At 35.5% G+C, this 20186-nt stretch overlaps 3 protein-coding genes across 10 annotated transcripts; all 3 read right to left on the minus strand.

Annotated features, from left to right (window-relative positions):
* Positions 1 to 1337: 1337 nt before the first annotated feature.
* Positions 1338 to 12588, minus strand: LOC111778563 (ARM repeat superfamily protein). Of its 8 annotated transcripts, XR_002812572.2 has the most exons (23): positions 12375 to 12588; positions 12142 to 12283; positions 11728 to 11889; positions 11369 to 11443; positions 9971 to 10086; positions 9643 to 9757; positions 9137 to 9265; positions 8585 to 8632; positions 8238 to 8386; positions 7943 to 8139; positions 7531 to 7823; positions 6230 to 6379; positions 5743 to 6105; positions 5406 to 5555; positions 5220 to 5295; positions 4376 to 4503; positions 4072 to 4272; positions 3283 to 3423; positions 3077 to 3202; positions 2385 to 2591; positions 1979 to 2158; positions 1819 to 1904; positions 1338 to 1640 (listed from the first exon to the last, which is right to left on the minus strand). XR_002812572.2 is itself a non-coding variant. In XM_087119136.1 (22 exons), the coding sequence occupies exons 3-21, from the start codon at positions 11860 to 11862 to the stop codon at positions 2015 to 2017; spliced, it is 2943 nt and encodes a 980-aa protein (XP_086975262.1). In that variant the 5' UTR covers positions 11863 to 11889; positions 12142 to 12283; positions 12375 to 12588; the 3' UTR covers positions 1712 to 1904; positions 1979 to 2014. The 8 variants fall into 8 exon arrangements, 2 of the variants coding, with proteins under 2 accessions (XP_086975262.1, XP_023514234.2); XR_002812574.2 differs by having other exon boundaries at positions 1819 to 2158; positions 12142 to 12242; positions 12375 to 12587; XR_002812573.2 differs by having other exon boundaries at positions 1819 to 2158; positions 12142 to 12254; positions 12375 to 12587.
* A 1841-nt stretch (positions 12589 to 14429) lies between these two features.
* GUN4 (protein GENOMES UNCOUPLED 4) lies at positions 14430 to 15556 on the minus strand. The gene has a single exon (XM_023658999.2). The coding sequence runs from the start codon at positions 15449 to 15451 to the stop codon at positions 14624 to 14626; it is 828 nt and encodes a 275-aa protein (XP_023514767.2). The 5' UTR covers positions 15452 to 15556; the 3' UTR covers positions 14430 to 14623.
* Positions 15557 to 17186: 1630 nt separating this feature from the next.
* LOC111778981 (RNA-binding (RRM/RBD/RNP motifs) family protein) lies at positions 17187 to 19925 on the minus strand. The gene is made up of 3 exons (XM_023659000.2): positions 19733 to 19925; positions 17890 to 18353; positions 17187 to 17546 (listed from the first exon to the last, which is right to left on the minus strand). The coding sequence occupies exons 2-3, from the start codon at positions 18334 to 18336 to the stop codon at positions 17394 to 17396; spliced, it is 600 nt and encodes a 199-aa protein (XP_023514768.1). The 5' UTR covers positions 18337 to 18353; positions 19733 to 19925; the 3' UTR covers positions 17187 to 17393.
* Between the last annotated feature and the right edge of the window lie 261 nt (positions 19926 to 20186).

Below are 20186 nucleotides of genomic sequence, written 5' to 3' on the forward strand. Positions count from 1 at the left end.
AAATAGTTATTAAATAAAATATATATAATTAAATTACAATTTTGTCTAACATCAATTCATAAAATTAATAAAAAATATATATATATATATAATCAACCAATTTTCTAATATTGCTAATTTGTAGGGTCGGACCTTACTTGATTCAAATAGATATCATTCTATAAAGAGCTAGAAGTTCAAATCTAAACTTTTCGACTAAAGAAATTTTAGAAGTCTAGACTTCTAAATCTCTCTTCAGTGTAGCCGAGCTAAAAAAGATATCCCATTAACCTAACCAGTTCCATAACACCTTAACAATATTATATAATATTGTCAAAGTAAACTCTCGTGGATTTGCTTTGTGCCTTTCAAGAGACTTCATTCTAATATAGATAATATTTCTTACTATAAATACTATAAACTCATGATCATTCTCTAAATTAAAGCATAATTTCATCCCACAAATACAAATATTGATTCTGTACACAAAAACAACCATAATAATTACAACAAACAATCAGATTAGAAGAAAAAAAACTATATAAATTTAAGTAAATAGATTTGTTCATAAATAAATAAACACTCACATCACCCAGCGATGATTCTCCGGAGACGAGTCTCCGGCGGCGGTTGGAGGCAGCGGCGTGGATTTCACCGGTTCGTCTGCGGATTCGCGATCAATTGGCGAGAGATGAGGGCTGAAGAAAAGGTTACTTACTGAGAGAGCGAACAGTGAAGGAAATCGACGGCTATGAAATTCAAAAGGTTACTTTCTGCGGAGAGAGAACAGCGAAGGAAATCGACGGCTATGAAATTCAATATGAAGGAGGAGGAGGAGGAAGAAGAGAAGATTTGGCTGAATTTCAGGGAAGCGGAATTTGATCGAGATCCGCTTTCCTTCTGTGTCTCTTCTCTTGAAACCGAACGGGTTTTTTTTATGGAAACTGGTTGAAAAAGGGAATTTTCTCTATAAAAACCAAAATATTTTAATTTCATTTTTAAATATTCAATTTCACTTTTATAAATAAATTTTTAATCTAATTAAAAAAAAAAAAAAAAAAAAAAAAAAAAAAAAAAAAAAGCTTATAGTTTTTTAATTTTCATTATTCCGTCGGATAATAATGATAAATTATTCCATAATAAATATTGATTGTTGATTTTTAAGGAAATTTTAATATTTGAGATTTAATTATTACATACTCAAATTTATGGACAGGATATTTTTAAATTTTATTATTTGAAATTAAATTATTACATACTGAAATTTATTAACTAAATTTTTAGACAAATCCAGAAATTAATGTTAATTTTTTAAATTAAAAAAAAAAAAAAGAAATTGGTGCCATGGTTGATAAGGATACATGAAAATTCACATCCGTATATAATATTAAATTTCCTGTTACCATTCATTCCATTGCAAAAATTAAATCACTTACAAAAGTTATCATCGAATAAGTTTCTTCAGCTTGAGAAGCTTATCCCTCACTCGCATTCGTCTAATCGAGCCGAGCACCACAGGAAAATTTGGTCATGTAGATCTTTGATTTTGTCAGCCTCCGGTTAAGTGTTCTTCAAACGTCGATCGATCCTTTGAACCCATGAAAATTGTCTATTGTCATTTACTTGTTTAGCGGTTGACCCGAACGGACAGCAAAGAAACTCTGAATCACACAAGTATTTGAACAATAAAACACGAAAAATACATCCCTAAGAACAAAGAAACATGAAAATAAATCTCAAGAACATAATTTCCTCTGAATGATGATTTTCCAGTTTAGAAAGTATTGTACAAAAGCAAGGAGAGATACCAGAAATGCATCACTATAGAAATGGACAAACCTTCCCATGAGTATCTGGACGACTGCATTACAAAAACCATCTATTCTTGCCAAAGTCACTCTGATGCCGCATTTCGAAAGCATCCTCTGTATAGCAAACTAAATCAAGAATGAAAAAATCGAAAGTGGAGTATCGAAGTAGGAAACTCGGGAATACGAACTACAGCCTTTTTAACTCGTTCAATCGTAGCTAAGTTCTAGCATCCAGCAGCCTTCAAGAACTTGTCATATGGACTTGAAGGTGGTAATCTTAAAGAACAGCGACCATATTCATGTGAACAAGGAAGAGGCTGATCCTCCTTGGCGTAATACTTAAGATCATCCGGAACAATTTCCATTGTCTGAAACGGTACGGCCAAGAGAATGTTAGTTGTTTTACCGTAACAAATTCGGAAAATTATTCAATGCGACAATCACTTTCTACACCATTGGATGTATGGTGAAACCATAACATTTAGTTTCTCTCCTACACCGAACAGTATAAAACTACCAGCCACGTTATACTAGGCTCGTGAATAATTTTGATATTCTTCGATCAAAGCGTAGAGGGAGAGAGAAATTACTCACATTGACAGGTAAAGGAGGATATGAAGTTTCAATTTCACTGGAGAGTACTATCGCCTTCTCTTCCTTTGTTTGCTTGAAACTATGAAGCACCGACATTTTCTCCTGTTTGCACGTTACGAGCGCTTCACATTGACTTTTCATTTGATCGTAAGGAATGGGCGCAGAAGAAACTTGGTTGCTTGCAACTTGTCTGGCTGTTTCGAGCACCTGCAAATAGCACAGACATCACTGACGGAGCCAATATATCATGCATGTAAATAGAAGATATAGCCACTTGCTATTCTACGTTTCGGTTGATCGATACATCGCTTGATACCATAGAGTAGGTTTTAGCATCTCGAAGTTTTACCACCCACACGGAACGAAAATTTTAACTCTACAACCCTATTAGTTCCCCACCTCGAGGACTTTGTAGGGTAACCAGACCTTCATAATGCTAGTGTTTAAGGAAAGCAAAACTGTGTTTGTTGCCAGAGCTCCAGTACCGCTATTGCTATGTTTAAGGAAATACAGGTTTTATAACCAACATATGTTTCCAATATAGTAACAATAAAATATCCTACATGTTGGCAGCAAGTAGAACACAACAGAACTAAAGAGTCAGCATAAATTCATAATTGGAAAATAATAAAGCGTTCACTATGGTCCGAATGCTGTGAAATATTTAATGATAAGTGCAAATTTTGTCTTACTGATTCCAAAAGCTGATTGACATTTAAAATGTCGAGGTTACTGATGGAAAGTGACGTTTTACGATCAGACTGGCTTTCGCTTGGCTCAAGGAAGGCTTCGTCGTCTGTAAAAGCAACAGGCATAACCTGAAAGAAACACATCGTGGTTTTACTGTTCCTCGTTTAAAGGATGATACCAACTAACGTACAACCTAAACAGGTCTCACCTCGTCGTGGTCAGGAAATGCCAGCTTAGCGAGTGGGGAACATGGATGTGGTGTCTCCATAAATAATGGAGCTCCTAATGGGTATGTCTCATCAGGCAAAAACCCATGTAAGAGCTGCACTCGAATACTTGATAACTCAGCCTAAAAGAAAATAAAGATCATTAACACAATCTTTGGAAAAGTACTGATTTTATCAACATTAGCAGATAATTAGACTGCTGGAGTTTTCCTCACAACACCTAGGATTTGGCCCCCCAGATGTTCTGTGGCCACCCATTTCAGGATATAGCTAAAATAAAATCGAAAAAGGCCATCAGGGAGACTTTTGGAGCGTGCGTTTCGTTGATTCCTAGGAGAGTTTCATTGCTAAAGATTCTTGTAACGTGTCTCAACTTTTTAGTTTATACCAATCAAATGTGTTTCATTTGAGCTCTCTTGGTATCGTTGGAAAGATGTGCATCTTCCCTCCTAGTTCATAATTTCTATTCAAACAATTTAGACTTCCCTCATAATTGTCCTCCCTGTGGTTTATGTTCTTAAGAGTATAAAAGGAGTTTCATCTCCCCAAAGTTATCATTAACCATATTGGGCTTCTAAGCAGGGTTTATATTCCTTGAGAGTCTTGATGATTTTTCCTCTCCCCTAAATTATCATTAATTATAATGTTCTTCATATGCCTATAATACAAAATTTTTGTTAAACTTCGATATCATTTGATAATTTTTTTGTTTCTCGTGGAAAAAGTAAGGCATTTAAAGAATTAATCATGAAGTGTATGAGAATCAAGACCTCTGAGAGTCTGGCATATTTAATTGTGAAGTGTGAGAGCACATTTTTCTTCAACTGCTGTTCATCTAGTTCAAGTACTGCTAGAAACCTCGATGCAGCAACTTCATCTTCTTCTGACCCGAATGGTACGCTATCCTTTTCAGACCTCACGCGGACAGCCTGCAGCCTGGTATCATTAACCAACTGGAGGTGAGGATCAACCTGTCAGATTCAAAAGTCCAACATGATAATTTTAGCACATATCGGCATGACTATCAAGTACAATAGAATGTACTAATCCTATTGACAGGTTCAAAGATTTGACCATTCTATTATCTAATGATGCTTTAATGATAGGAATCAACTCTGGGAGATCGCCCGCCCTGGCTGAAAATAGAAGCATAAAGGATGCCAAAGTGAAGATTGACCTTCTGCGAGAGGGTAGTAAACCACCTTCAAATAGGATCACAGAGATATCTGTTAGCACTTCTCTGATAAGAAGAAACTGCTAGTCTATTAAATTAACAAATAACACTGAGAAATTATAATTAAAAAAAAAAAAAGAAAAAAAAAAGGAGGACTATCAGGAAAGTCCGTATAATCAATTTAACAAATAAATGTGAAAATGGTTGAAAATGTAATACGGGATGATTTACATGTAGAAAGAATTCTTTTAACGAAACATTGTTTATATGGGTGTGAAAATCTCTCCCTAGCAAACGCGTTTTAAAAACCTTGAGGAAAAGTCCGGAAGGCAAAGCCCAAAGAGGACAATATATACTAGCGGTGGGCTTGGGTCGTCACAACAAGAATGCCAACTAAATAGAAACTGAAACCGATTCGACTGGAAAGATTCAATATCGCTATATTCAAACCCTCTTGTGGATGTTCTCTTTCTAATTTGTTTGCTCACTAGTTCCATAAATATATTTATACGAATTGAGAGTTTGTTTTGTGTTTAATTTTACTTTGGTGGTTTTCTTTCACTCCAATTGAGAGTTTGTTTTCTTCGGGTACTTTTGTATTCTTTTTCAAATTCATATCCTGTTTAAAAAAACAAAACTAAATACCAAAATTCAGTAGCACATAGGTAGGCACAATAAGATTAAAGGCTACCATTCCCACATAATGAATAGTTTCCTAATAATTACAAAACAATCTCAGTTTACCTTTTTGATCCGCAGCAATCCTACGAAGGGAAAACGCCAGCTGAAAACATCGTACCAAAGCCATGTGACTTGAAGTCTGTTAAGGTCACCACCACTTAGCAATTCTTTTCACAAATCAGCACTTGAGTAAACTCCCAAGACACCAGACAAACTAAATTATCAAATAAATTTATCTAAAGAATTCACCTTAGATCTGGTAAATAGCAAAACAATGCTATAACTGTGGGCCATAGCCTCAAAATTTGCAGGTGTATTATCCGCATATGTAGCTTGGATCCATAATGACGAGAGCAGGAGACTCGATTGGTGACTGCTTAAACGGAGGGAAGCCAACTTCTGAAAATTTCAAACATATGGCTTTAGTTTCCCCACATTATTTAACGCTTCCCCAAACCAATTAATATATTTTGAGCACTTGATGGGTAATATCATAGGATAATTATTTAACGCTTCCCCAAACCAATTAATATATTTTGAGCACTTGATGGGTAATATCATAGGATAAGTATTTAGAACTTCATACATTTTTTCCCTCGCTGGAACTATGATTGAATCTGGAGGATTCACAACTAGATGGATGTGTTGCAGATTCCTCGGAAATGGACTCTGTTGCTTTACATTCTTCCCTTCTCTCCCCATTCATGGATTCTGATGCATGTTTGTCTTCATCCTTAAAGGACGAACTTCCACCATTCATTTTTTGTGTTGCACTGCCAAATGGTAACCAAGAAACAGTTTCTGAGGAAACCATTTTCGGTTCCATCCTAGGACACTTAATGGACGGCATAAGCACTATAGAGAAAATGTCATGTGCCCGAACTCGAGTCTCATGGTCAGGGTGAGCCATTGCTAAAAGCAACTGATGAAATAGAGCATCGGGAAAAGCCTGAAAAAAAGATCAAGATAGACTTGGGATTTAAGGTTTCACAAGATCATGATATCCAGCAGCAATACATGTATCTGAAAAACAATTTATAAAAAAAAAAAAAAACGGCAGTATGGTTACTTGCCTTATTGTGATATGAAACATTTGGAATAGAAGCCACAATCATGGCAGTCTGATAAACTGCAGAGATTGTTGCTCGAGCTGAAATAGTATTATTTGTAACATTCTCCATCACAACAGCTAGCATATCTAGTATGGGTCCCGCATCTCCAACCTGTTAGTTTCAAATGGTTTTAGTGAAAAACAATTTAGTAAGAAAAACCACAGTCCCTCCAGCATGAAGCAATGCGGACAAGCTATTTCCTACAGTATTTTACTGACGTCCAAAATTTCTATTGGCAGATTTTCTTAATACATTTGATTGGGATTTTTACTTGACTTTCACATTTTTAACCACTTAAATAATGTTTAGAAACTTCAATAACCATGATGATAGAAGAATATGCATTTGTTTATTTATATTTATTGAAAGGAAGGTGGTGTATTTAACAATTTCCCACGTCACATTGATGAGAAAACGAGGCATGAGCAAAGATAGGGACAACGAGCTGACATGAGTATTAGAGATAGGCTTGTTGAAGGGCCAGGTAGGGCCCCAAGAGCAAATAAAACAAAGCAAAGAGAGGAAAAGATTAACAAATACATACTCAAGTGCCCAGTCACAGCAAATCAAATAATTGAAAAGTAAAACAAGGGATGACTGAAGAGAAACAGGAGAAAAGACCAACAAAAAGATAAATCAGTAATCAAACACCATTTAGATTAAGAAAATGAAAGCATTATAGAGAACCAACATTCAAGGGATAATTTAAGACAAATTATTTTGAGTTCTATAGCCATAAAACAAATTTCAATAGATTTTTGTAGAATTAGATATAAAACACTGTACTAGGAGACCACATGGCCTGCCATAAGTTCTGAGACAAAAGGGGTTATGCAAAGACCATGCAGCAATAAAACTACAAATATTAGCTGCAGCCAAAATGGAATGCATAAGGAATTTGTGAAAAATACCACTATTATGCAAGGGAAAACAATGGTGACGATTTGACATGTGTACACGTCTTACAAATTTCAATTATTATTTTTATCTAATCTTGTAAGGATCCTACGAATAAATGATCTAAGATATCTAACAAATGTTTCAATGTACATCAGTATGACAATATATGAAAAACTAAATATTCATACATGGCTGAAGAGCTTTGTATGAAAAACCTAACAGATAGCTGAATATTTCAGTACGCTCTACAAGTAATATGCCATAAACGGACAAGTTTTGGGGTTTATTTCACCATTTCCTGCCAAACTCAATCACATCCAATTATCAGAATAAACGCGAAAAAGAAAAGAAAAAAAAATAACCTTCTTTGAGAGCTGAGAAATGCAGTTTTCCAATGCCATCTGAAGTTGGGTATTCCGTTTATCTGTGTCGTGTCCAGTGCTGGATGCTTCAAATAAACATAGAATGCACTTTCGTAGATGTTTTATCAAATCAGTGATAGCCCCAATAATAGTAACGGAGGCTTGCGGCTTTGCATTTTGAGCAAGTTGTGTAGTTACATTGATAATATCTAGTTGAATCTGAGGCTTTTTTATAATGCTTTTATGATCCAAGTGCTTGACAAGAATCGAAAACAAAAGATGCGAGTTGTCTCCTGGTAGCATGAGGACAAAGTTCCACCAAAAGGGGGAAAATTTTTAACAATGGACGAAAGTCAACAGTAAAATAATTGCTAAAAGAAACATATATGGGCAATAGAATTTCGAATATAACCTGATTCATCCATAAGAGATTGCATAAATGTCAACACCGAGCAGGCAAGTCCCTTTTCTAAGGACCATTGATTTTCAGTATCAAAATGATGAAACAGAGGTTCAAACACGCGCCTGACGGTTGTAGCTTCCTTTGCCAATTTAGCCATATTACACAAGCAAACTCTAGACCAATAAGAAGGGTTCTTCTGATCATCCCTGTGAAAATGGTGGATGATGTAAGAAATGGGACCATAGATCATTCCAAACAAATAATAAATGAACCAATTGAAATATCAAAATTACGAAGAACTTACGTTTCAGTTTCCATTTTGCTCAAATGGTTAGACAAAGAAACCTTTCCATCAATATCTAACATAGAAGAGCTGTCGTCTTTTACTGTCTGTTGTCCTTCAATGGAATATTGCACATCTACTACATAGTTCTCCAAAACCACTGATATGATCTATTTTTAGACAAGTTAGAAAATGTCTTATTAGCATCCGATCCCAAGTCTGACCACAAAAAAGAACCACCTTAGAAATTTTTCAAAAAAAGGTCAAATACTTTGACGCCCTTAGTATTTCTAGGAAAATTTTAAAAAATATATATATATAATAAATAATAATAAAAAAAAAGGCAACAAGATTAAGAGACTGCTCACATTGTCAAAGTCCATTGAGATATGAGATTGCTCGCCCATGAACAATATCTAGAAAAATAATTTTAAAAAATGCATCAGAAAATTATGTTGACCAAGAAAATAAATGAACTAATGAATTAATAGGGAAAAAGAAAGAGGCAAAAATAACCAGTAAAAATGACCATCAATCATCAGGTCTCCTAAGATAAGCATAATCCAAGAAAGGAATAATTCTAGTATGGTGAACATGCAAGACAAATTTGATATACCATCAATCTCAATCATCACATTTCATAAGAGAAACAGAATACAAGAAGAGTACAACTCTAGAAAGGTGAATAACGCATCGACACAAATTTGATAAACTATCAGATAGAAGGGATTTTGAGATTCAAATATAAGAAAGGCATTGGCGGTAACCCATTATAACCACATCAAATTTAGTAACCATGGATGAAGATGGTAAATCAATGATGAAAAGAAAGTTGTGCACAAATAGATTTACGAGCATCTATAATATTAGCATCAGATATTGAGAGAGAGAGAGAGAGAGAGAGAAGGCGATAGTAATACCATAGAAGCTAGAGTTTGGAGTCCAGCTGATTGCAAATGAGGTGCCTTGTCGTCACTCTCACCTTCTATAGCCACTTCGCAAAGTTTTGGAATGATGCCCTCTAAGTTGAACATATATGTACTATCTGTCTACTTTATTTTGATAGTTAGTGTCATATAATCACTAATTTTTTTTAAACGAAAGACAAATTTTTCATTAAGGAAATGAAAAGAGACTAATATTCAAAAATAGGGTAGAAGATTAAAAGAGGCCGTCTTATTTAAAAAAATTTAGAAGCGACTTTTTGATGCAGAAAATTAATCTCATTAAGTTACAAGTGAATACCACGTTTGCAAAGCTTTTTTTCTTACACAGGATGCAAAAAAAAAAAAAAAAAAAAAAAAAAAAAAAAAAAAAAAAAAAAAAAAACCATTAGCAGGTAAATCACGTAATAACAATTTCATATGCATCAAAATAACAACATTACATTAGCAATGAAACTTCTTAATCTTTATTCTTCAAATACCTGGCGACTTATGAACTCAACAAGAATATTGCAACCAAGAATCTGCATATCAACATGCCGTGTTTGTTCTAAAAGAATCCGAGAAATCCCAATTAAGCTACTAGCATATAGTGGCCTGCAAGAGTTGAAGTGTTTAGGTAAATGACATGCAGAGAGCCTGGTTTCTTGAAACATCAAAGAACAACATGTTTTCCAAGCCTTGATGACGTGTATAATTTTATTCAATGCTCACATTTCTAATAGTAATTCAGTAATAAAGTGGTACTCAGAAGTCCTAAACCGAAAGATTCTAGTTAAATTGCAACACGATTTAGTAAATCAAACTCACATCTGATCTTTGCACATCAATAGTAGTTTTCTGTAAACACAAATTATGATTTTCACAGATCCAAAATTCTCATTCCGCAAATCTTTGTAACATCGTTGCTCCAGGAGTTCGGTAATCTACAAAGACAAAAGCAGAGAATGAGAGGAAGAGAAGATAATGCACTTCCTCCAAATAAGAAATCTTATTGAATCTCAAACAGGTTCCTCAAAAGAATAGGAAAAATGAAAACTGCATTGGGACATAACTTAGCTGGAGCTTTTAATATACAAGTTTAGTGCGTATAGTATAGAAAACAAAGTTTCTTCTAGAAAATCCATTCAAAATAATTAAAAACACAGCCCAAAAGGTAGACAATAGAGCCTTCAACAGGAAATTACAAGAAGGGGCACTAGCTGTTAAGAGTTAGAAACAAAAGACTCCACTTAAAAAATTCAATATGCAAGCTCAAAGGGACAAAGGGAAGCATGAAGCGAACCAAATTCTAAATCTCCTTTAAAGACGCCATTATACAAACAAAAATCCTTCAGGCTTTCCAATCAAATATACTACAAGATAGTCAAAACACCCACTTGTTATTGAAACCTCTAATTGTAAAAAGGTGGGAACAAGAGTAACTTCTACCAACATAGTGCAACATGACTCACATGTTGTCTTCCAAACCATATGATCAAAATATTAATCTTATAAAAGATGCACCACTGAGGCCTAAGCACTAAAGAGAGACTTCTAGACAAAATTCGTGCCTTTGTGGTGTTGATTCTCCCCAGAACAACAAACCTAGACAATATTTGAACTTTCTTTGAGGTTTTAACCTCCCAGAGCTTAGAAAGGAAAGAGGAATGCACCCAGTCAGGTAAAGAAACAAGGCAAACAAAAATAGTTTTACCTTACTTCACGAACTTTATATATATCTCCATGATCCATCTTTCAAATCGCTGTTGCTAATTTATTTTCCACAGTGAAGTGTTGACTTATTATTTAAAAGGTCAATGTTTTTTTAATAGTTCAACAACATCTAGGAGTGGGGATTTGAAACTCTAATGTTTTCTTCGAGGATATATTGTCTTAACCAGTTGAGTTATGCCCAGATTGATATTTTAAAAATCAATTATAAGAGTAACATGTCTAAAAAGTTCTTGTGACTCTAGCAGTATGCATCATACTTCGGTGAAAATCATCATGGAAAGTATACAAAAAAGGTTTCTTGTATGTAGGTAGCCTGCTGCATATTTGTGTCGTTTGTATACGAATATTTCATAATCGGAAAACTAATCCAAAGATTCAGAAAATTGTAATTGCAAAATTCATCAAGAAGTTACAATGGCCTTTGCTTAATGACAGAAGATGTCAAGTATGACAATAGGAAAAAATAAATGAAACGAAAAAAAGAATAATTACCTTGGGAATACGCAACGGGTTCTTTGAAGCATAGTCACAGAGCTTAGAAATTTTTCTTTCGTCTGGTTTAGCATTCTAGCATATGTAAATATAAAATAAAAAACATAAAAGTTTAAATGTAATCTGCAGTAAATAAGAATAAAGAAACTATACAACGCGGTAACTTCATCTTTTCGTACCAATGCATAATTCAAGAAAACTCTTGTTATTGCCAAAGTCAGTGTCATTTAACTGATTAATTGTTATAATCAAAGTTAAGCCACGTTTATTCCTCAATTCACAACTCCACAACTCTTACCTCAATCCAAATTGTTCTAAGACTAGCGAGATAGACATAAACTTTACAGGGAAAGACTCACCTGATTACGAGGAAGTATATCGGCAAGAAACTTCTTGTATCGTTTCACAGGCTGTCTCGACCTCGCCCGCATAGAAGGACAGAAGAAACAGAGGCTACCACAGGCAGGAACAACCCGCCTAGACATAACCCCCATGTTCTCTCAGAAACTCAAACCTCCTCTCTGAAAGTCCACACAGAGAATGTCACAAACTCAAACACAATATATAAAAGCAACTCATGATACTGTAATTCAAGACATCCAAAGAAGAATTAAGTTCAAAAGTCATACAATGCTGTCAGTATGAAACAGCTAATGTATGAGCTATTATCATGAGTTCATAAACACCCTTAATCTTCCAAGTCAAATTCATCTCCATTTCAAAAACCGGCAATGAACTGTGATGAATTATTGAACCAGAGAGTGAGATCTTACCGAACTGAAGAGAAGCTCAAATAAGTTTATGCACCAATAAGAAATCGAACTCTTCAATTCGGAATTGCGATCAAGTTGCTGCAGCCGTGATCTATAGCACCCTGAAGAAAAATCTTCCAAAATTTTCAACGAATTTCGAAACCTAGAATTCGTCAGTTCAGAAAATTAACAAAAATCATAGAAATTACAGAACAATAAGAACACCAGGATTGAATTAGGAGTAGAATAATTACCAGAAATGGCGCAATGGGGCGGAAGAGATAGAAATCTAAAATCTTCCCCCCACCACGGGGAGTGTCCAACTATAATCAATCAAAAATTTCCCCTCTTGCAAAACAATAATGGCGAGATAAAAAAAATAAAAAGAAGGAAAATGAAATGAAATTCGGAAAAAAAAAAATTAATATGGAAATGACAAAGTCCCAAACGTCCCCGGAAATTAAGGGATCGAAATGTTCTTCTTTTTTTTCCTTTTCCTTTTCTTTTTCTTTTTTTCTTTTTCCTTTTTATTTTTTATTTTTTATTTTTTTATCTTTTTCTACGGAAAAAAAATGTATTAAATTCCTTTAAATTAAATATATATTGCTTTTATCAACTTTAAAATTATATATATATCCCTACCCGAGGTTATATACTGTCAGCGTTGTTACTTTCTTACTTGCTTATATTGCGTCTCTTTCAAAAATCTCTCTCTGTCCTCGTTTTCTAAAACCTTCTCTTAAATCGAGGTCAGAGGCTCGAGCATATGTCGCTTGCCCATAGGCGACACAAGAACGAATTGGCTTAGCTCACTTGTCGTTGTTAAGTGAGTGTCGCACAATCGCAAGTCCGCTACCATCAACAGTGCGATTGTGACAAATGGTAATCATATCCCCCTACCTTAGGTTATATACTGTGAGCCATTGTTATTACTCTCTTGCATGCTTATATAACGTCTCTTTCAAAAATCTCTCTCTACCCTCGTTTATGTATAACGCTCTACTGGTTTAAGTAAATATATTGAGTATTTTTCACGTATTAAATACTGTGTGTTAATACATTAGATTTATTGGAATGATTTTAATTTTTTTAATATAAATTATATTGAAAATTTGAAATTATTCCTTGAAAATATTAGTAGTCGTGGGCAATGGTGTATTTGACGATCATGGTATAAAAAGTCGTCGAAAAAAACAATGGCAAGCGACTAGTGGTGTGTTTTGACGGTCGTTGCATAAAAGTCGTGAAAAAGAAACAGTTACAAACGACTAACGGTATTTTTGACGACCGTAGCATAAAAAGTCGGGAGAAAAAAGACGAAAAATGAGAGAAAAAAAGTAACAAATAGAGTGAAATTGTTAGCACGGAAACGAAGAGGAGTTGATACATACTTGTTAGAGACCACGAACTCGTGAATCTGTATCGTGGGACACAAGTTTCGTGACACTACAAGACAAAAGAGGACAATGCATCATGACACTCATCAATCTTGGCATAAACGTGATCGAATGGGCGCTACTCGAGGGTCGCCCATTATCTATATTATGTGTGGAGTTACAACCTACTCTCAGTAAAGTCACGACACTCTCCCCTACTTAACCTAGTAATCATTCTCGATGTTTTCTAGTACAATCGTAATCACTAGACGAGATTCATTTAATTCCTAGTACACATATACTTAAAAAATGCAATTAAAAATATTTTAAAAGTTATATAACAATTTGATTTTTTTTTCACTTTCGTACAAATATATTTAGTTATATCTTGTTATCCCGAGAAAACTTTTATATTTTACTTAATCATAAATCTTAACATAATAAAATAATAAATATTAATCAATTACTGCATAAAAAATCGTGTTAATATAGTTAATTAGAGTCTAAGTTGTTTTTTAACTATTATTTTCGATCAAATGAGAGCTTATGTTTAAAGTGGAGAGTCGTGTTCGTTTAACATGGTATCAGAATCATGCCCTAAACTTAACCATGCCAATAGAGTGACAACTCCTCAGATGTCGAACAAAGTATTGTGAGCCTCAAAGGCATAGTAAAAAAGTGACTAGAGAAGGCTCCAAAGGAATCGAGTCTTGATTAAGGGGAGACATACATTGTTCGAGGGGAGGTGTTGGATCAAAGTGTCCCACATCGGTTAATTTAGGGAATGATCATGAATTTATAATCAAAGAATATACTCTTGTGCGAGGCCTTATGCTCATAGTGGGGCATATCATACTATTATCCAAATTAAAATAAAATTAAAATTAAAATTTTGCATTTTTTTAAATAAATTTAGAGTATAAAATGATATAATTACCAACAAATTTCATTTTTATTATTTAAAATATACTTACCACTACTGCGCTGTATCCAAGAGAGAGAGAGAGGGAGGGAGGAGAGAGAAAACCAGAATGAAGAACAAAATCAACCGAATTCATTCCAAATCGAAGCAACCCAGTTGCGAATTCGGTGCCAATTCCAATGGGTTCGCTCCAAAATCTCCAATTTCAAAAGCTATAATCCCTTTTGAAAAGCCTGTCACTCATCGATTTCAACCCCTTCTTCAACCCTCCAATGGCGTCCTCTGCAACTTTTTCTTCCCTTTTTTCTTCAATTTCTCCTTCAATGGCGTCCCCAAATGCCGGATGGCTCAGAATTTTGCTCATTAACTGCGTCCCTCTCAAGGCATTCGTCAATGGAAGATGTCCCTCCGGCGTCTCCTCCGTCAGCTCCCAAATGAACTCCGTCGGAAATGCTCTGTAATTGTACTGCTCTATTTCGGTATCCAATTTCTTCATCCATCCAAGTTTCTTGAACAGCTGCGTGAAATCTCCGTTCATTTTCTCGAATATCCGTTTCTGTACGCTGTACCCGAATTTCCCGTCGCTGTATTTCTGCCAGAGGTCGTCTATGGCTTTCAAATCGTCGGCGGCGATGAATTGCACTTCCGAGAAGTAGACGTAGCCTCGTTTCTGTGCAGCTTCGCCGGCGAGGGCGATCAGAAGCCGGCGAGTTTCCTCATCGGCTTGACGGAAGTTTTTGGCCGCGAGGAGGCGGTCGAGCTCGTCGAAGGAGATGGCTGAGGTGGTGTCTGTGGAGAGAGGGAAGGAACCAGCGGCGGCAGCGGAGAGAGAGGAGGTGGCAATGGCAGTAGCAGTAGCAGTAGCAGTGCCAGTGGTGGCGGCGGTGGGGGTTGGTTTGAGGTAAAGAGAGGTGGAGGGGAGAGGGGTGGAAGAGACATTAGGGTGGTGGAGGCGGCGGCGGAGAGAGTGGCGGAAAGATGGGAGAGACTGGGAAGCTGCCATGGGGGAGAGATAGAGGGAGAGTGTGGGCATGAAGAATTGAGAATTGGGGTTTTGATAGATAAGGAATTAGTGGAAAGGGGAAAAAAATAAAGCTTCTCATCAAAAGGGATTCAATTGAGGCTTTTGATTGGTTGGTTAAGGGTGAGGGTTGGATTTTTCTCACTCTACCATATTCAATCTTAATGTCTATATATATATATTGTATTTCTAGTTTAGGAACATTTATTTTCGATAATAAAACAACTACCCTACGAAATAAAGACGTTTAATTGGACGTGTTTAATTGTGGACGTGAGTCCGTGAGTTCAAGTAGGACTGTGGACGTGAGTCCGTGAGTTCAAGTAGGACGAAAAATGGGAGAGAGAGGATAGAGATTTTTTCAATTTTTTTTCCGCTAACGTCTTAGCTAAACCTAGACGTGAATGAAGATTACATTTTCTGTCCCCGACCTCACCCGCTCACTTTTATTTATTCATTAAGATAGTATATATTTATATATATACTATCTTAATGAATAAATAATATAATATATATTTTTAAGTGGAAAAACTATACACCATTATAGAAATTTATTTTCTTATTAAGTTGAATTTTCTATTATATTTTTTTGATTTATTAGAATATTTTAGATTTTTAATATAAATTACATTGAAAAAAATGATTATTCACTAAACATATTTATCAACGTCAATATTTCATCGATATTATGGAACGATCTTTTAAAGCACTATCCATTAAGCTAAAAACGTGTTAACCGGGCGACCTTTAATCTAGTTTTCACACTAATATATATAACTGATAGTTTATCAATTTAATCAATTTTACTTATTATTGTTAAATTTCTATGACTATGGATTTGAAAATAAATTGCCTAAAAATCATCTTAAAAACAAGATAAAAATCTAACAGGAAGTACCCATTAATGTTCATAAAAACTAAGAAGGAATTTTAGAAAATGAAAAGAACCATTTAGAACTTGGATATAGAAAAGAAAAATACTATTAATGTTGAATATATTGGCCCCATTATCAAATTATAAACATTTTATACATAAATATACTGCACTTATCATTCATTATATAATTAAAAATGATCCTCTTTATCGTTTTGATAGAAAAACGATAAATATTCTAGCTCTTTTATCTTTAAGAGGAGAGTTTTACTCTAGTTCCTAGACGAGATATGTTTGTTTTTGAAGTCCTAATCCATCTAAGAGATTTTCATGTCGCTTATTTTATCTTGCGTCGCCTGGTTCTATTTGTGAGGAGAGTTAAACTTGTCGAGAAGGTTAAGTTTTTTGTGTGGTAGTATATGCACGAAAGGGTCAATGTTGGTGATTGTCCTCTCGTAAGGTGCACAACTTAGTTTGACTCCTTTGTTGTATTCTTTGCAAGAGGGAGGTCTAAATTATCCACAAATTGAAGATAAAATTGAGTCAATTGTAGACCTCGATCATTTTCTTTGGAGATGTGATGTTGCAAGAGTATGTTTTGTGAGATCAACACAATGGATGGGAGGAGAATGAAACATTCTTTAAAAGAGTGGATGGGAGGAGAATGAAACATTCTTTAAAAGAGTGTGAAAACCTCTCCCTAGCAGACATGTCTTAAAAATCTTGAGGAGAAACCCAGAAAAAAAAGCCTAAAGAGGACAATATCTGTTTTCGATGGGCTAGAGTCCTTAAAAGTTTAGAGTTGTTTCTTTGAGGTGTTCGACCTATGCATTTGTCCGTTCTCAAGCTCTTGTAGGAACGAATGTCTTTAGATGATTTTAAACCGAAGTCATTTCCCAAACAAGAGACGAATCCAAAAGAGTAATAATAGGAGTATTACACTAATTAACTATCCTTCTCCCTCTAAATCACAACAGAATTCTCTAATTAATCTCTATAAGGCCATCTAAGTGATAATTTGTACAAAATTTACGTGATCAGGCAATTAGGAGTGCAAAAAAAAAGCTTCAAAGCATGCAATTAATCATCTGCAACACGCATATTATAACGCCTTGCTAACCTGCGGGCAGTTCCATCAGTCATTACACCTTCAACGATCTCATATTTCTTGTAGTTTGCTTTCAGTGCATCTTGCTGCTGCTTTGCAAGCTTCTCCTCTTCCACCAACTGTTGCTGCAAGAGAATGGGAGGAACCTTTGTTAAGAACACTATTTCACAAGGCTAAATTTCAAGTTCGATCCCTCGACTTTTAGTCCTACTCTAAAAGTTTTCTAATAGATCCTTGAACTTTCAACCTCGAGTATGTTTCATCTTTATAATTTAAAAGTTGCCTCTAAATTTTTAGTTTTGTGTCTTATATGTCTCGTCGACTCCACCAGTTTAACACCTGAGCGGCACACCGAAGCGTTGATTTCATGGTATAAACGTTAAACCGATGGGAATAATATTAGAGACCTACAAAATACAGACTAAATGGGGGGGGGGGGGGGGGGGGATGGGATTTTGAAACTCATACCTTCAGCAAGAATGCAGCTTCAGCGACATGCCTCTGAGTAAGACACTTCATTTTCTTTGCCACTTCAAAGTCAGGATCATCCTTTCCCAACCAGACAAAGCTAATCTTCCTACCGGGCTTTATAGGGCGATCATCGAACATTTCCACTTCGGCAGGGTACGCCCTCACCGGTCTTGGCATTCCAGACATCATGAAAGGGAACTGAGCTATCACAGAGATGACAGAATTTGCCTCCTTCGAGTCCTTCATCTCGACTAAAGCACATTGCGAGCTATTAATTGGCTCCGTGAAATTTGGAATAAAATGGACACTGACAACAGTCCCAAACTGATCTAAAGCGGTTCTCAAAACAGGCTCAGTCACTTGGGGGGAGAGATTATCAACATAGACAGTTCGTTTTACCTTTTCCTCAAACTTGGCATATTGTTCATCCGTAGCTGATCCCATGTGGGATGATAAAGAACCTAATATACCCATTAAAGGAGTTAGCATAATTGTTTACTGTAAACTAAGATAATTACAGTATCAAAAAAACAACACGAAAGAGTACACACTGTATGATTGGAATTTGATTCACCTCAAGGAAATTAATAGATCTTTTAACCAATTAGATGTGCTTAGGTTACTGATACAACAACTTTTATACAACAGTCCAAGCCCACCGCTAACAGATATTGTCCGCTTTAGCCCGTTACGTATCGCCATCAGCCTCACAGTTTTAAAACACGTCTACTAGGGAGAAGTTTCCACACCCTTATAAGGAATGCTTTGTTCCCTCTCCAACCAATTTGGGATCTCACAATCCACCCCCTTCGAGACTCACCGTCCTTGCTGGCACTCGTTCCTCTTTCTAATCGATGTGGGATCTCACAATCCACCCCCAATCAGAGCCCAACGTTCTTGCTGGCACACAGCTCGGTGTCTAGCTTTGATACCATTTGTAATAGCCAAAGCCGGCTTCTCCTCAAGGTTTTTAAAGCCCAAGCAATGGACACAAGGACACATTTTAAAACCTTGAGGGGAGTCCGGGAAGGAAATTTCAAAGAGGACAATATTTGCTAGCGGTGGACTTGGGCGGTTACATTTTAGGTTGAAACCATGTCTTATGTGAATAGGTTAACTATTTGTAACTTAGCAATTTATGTCCGTAAACCCTACGCTAGATACTGATCAATCCTAAGGCGGCAACAAACCTACCAGACCTACATTTAATAGTTGGAAAAACTTCATCAGAAGCAAACTTTTGGCATGAAGAAATGGCCCCATGCTCCAAGGTTACAACCATTTTCTGGATTAACCAAATACTCTTAAGAGGTTGTATAACCTTTTACAGAAAGAAAAGCAAAACAAATCCTTCTTTGTCCCTAATTTCATCTCACAAGATCAAGATTTTGGAGTTTTGAAGTTGGCTGCAACCCAATTAAGATATGCACCCAGGATTAGGCCCAGACTAAGGCCACACATACACACACTGATAATCTCAAGCTAAGTGCGCTTCTCTAAACCGATACTTCTGTTATTTCCAGAACAAATCACAGCCCATCAATCATTTCTTTCCATCTCCATTGTTTTTTTCTCACATTTGCAAGCAATATGAGGACCATATAGAGTGCAATCAAGTCACCTATCTAAATCACAACCCATCTCATAGAGAACATTTCGAACCTGTTCATTGTTGTGCTTAAATCCCAGAAAAACATGAGAAAAAGAATAAAAACACACAATATAACGAGATGGCGGCGACTAATTTAGAAATCACAAGGAGAGAGACTCTCAATGGAGAATAAATCAAAGAAGCCAGTAAAGTAAAGCAGGAAATCAAAGATTAGAGCGTGAATCTTACTAGTCCAAATCGAAGAAACGAGATGAGCAACGGTGAGCGAGGGGCATGAGCCTGTAGCAGTAGAACAAAAAATGGAGGAGCGGAGCGTGGAGAAATGGAGATGAATTTGATGAAAAAAGGTGGAGGTAGTGGGGTCTCCTCCAATGGCTGTCAGTGAGGATAAATGAAATAAAAGTACGCAGAAGAGAACTGAAACGATCCCAACAGAAATTAGGGCTTTTATTTATTTATTTATTATTATTATTTTTATAATTATTACATATATTATTTTAAAATTTTAATTTATTATGATTTTATTACTATATATAATACATAATTATTTATTTTTGAATATCTTTTTAAAATAATTTTGAAAGCCTTTTAAAACATAATTTTTTATGTCATCCTTATTTTAATGTTAAAAAAAAAGAAAATAAACGAGTTATATATTAATATCCTTTCAAACAATTCAACG

Source organism: Cucurbita pepo, chromosome 17 (genome assembly GCF_057944985.1).
Source record: "Cucurbita pepo subsp. pepo isolate OVF chromosome 17, ASM5794498v1, whole genome shotgun sequence".
Taxonomy (NCBI): Eukaryota; Viridiplantae; Streptophyta; class Magnoliopsida; order Cucurbitales; family Cucurbitaceae; genus Cucurbita; species Cucurbita pepo.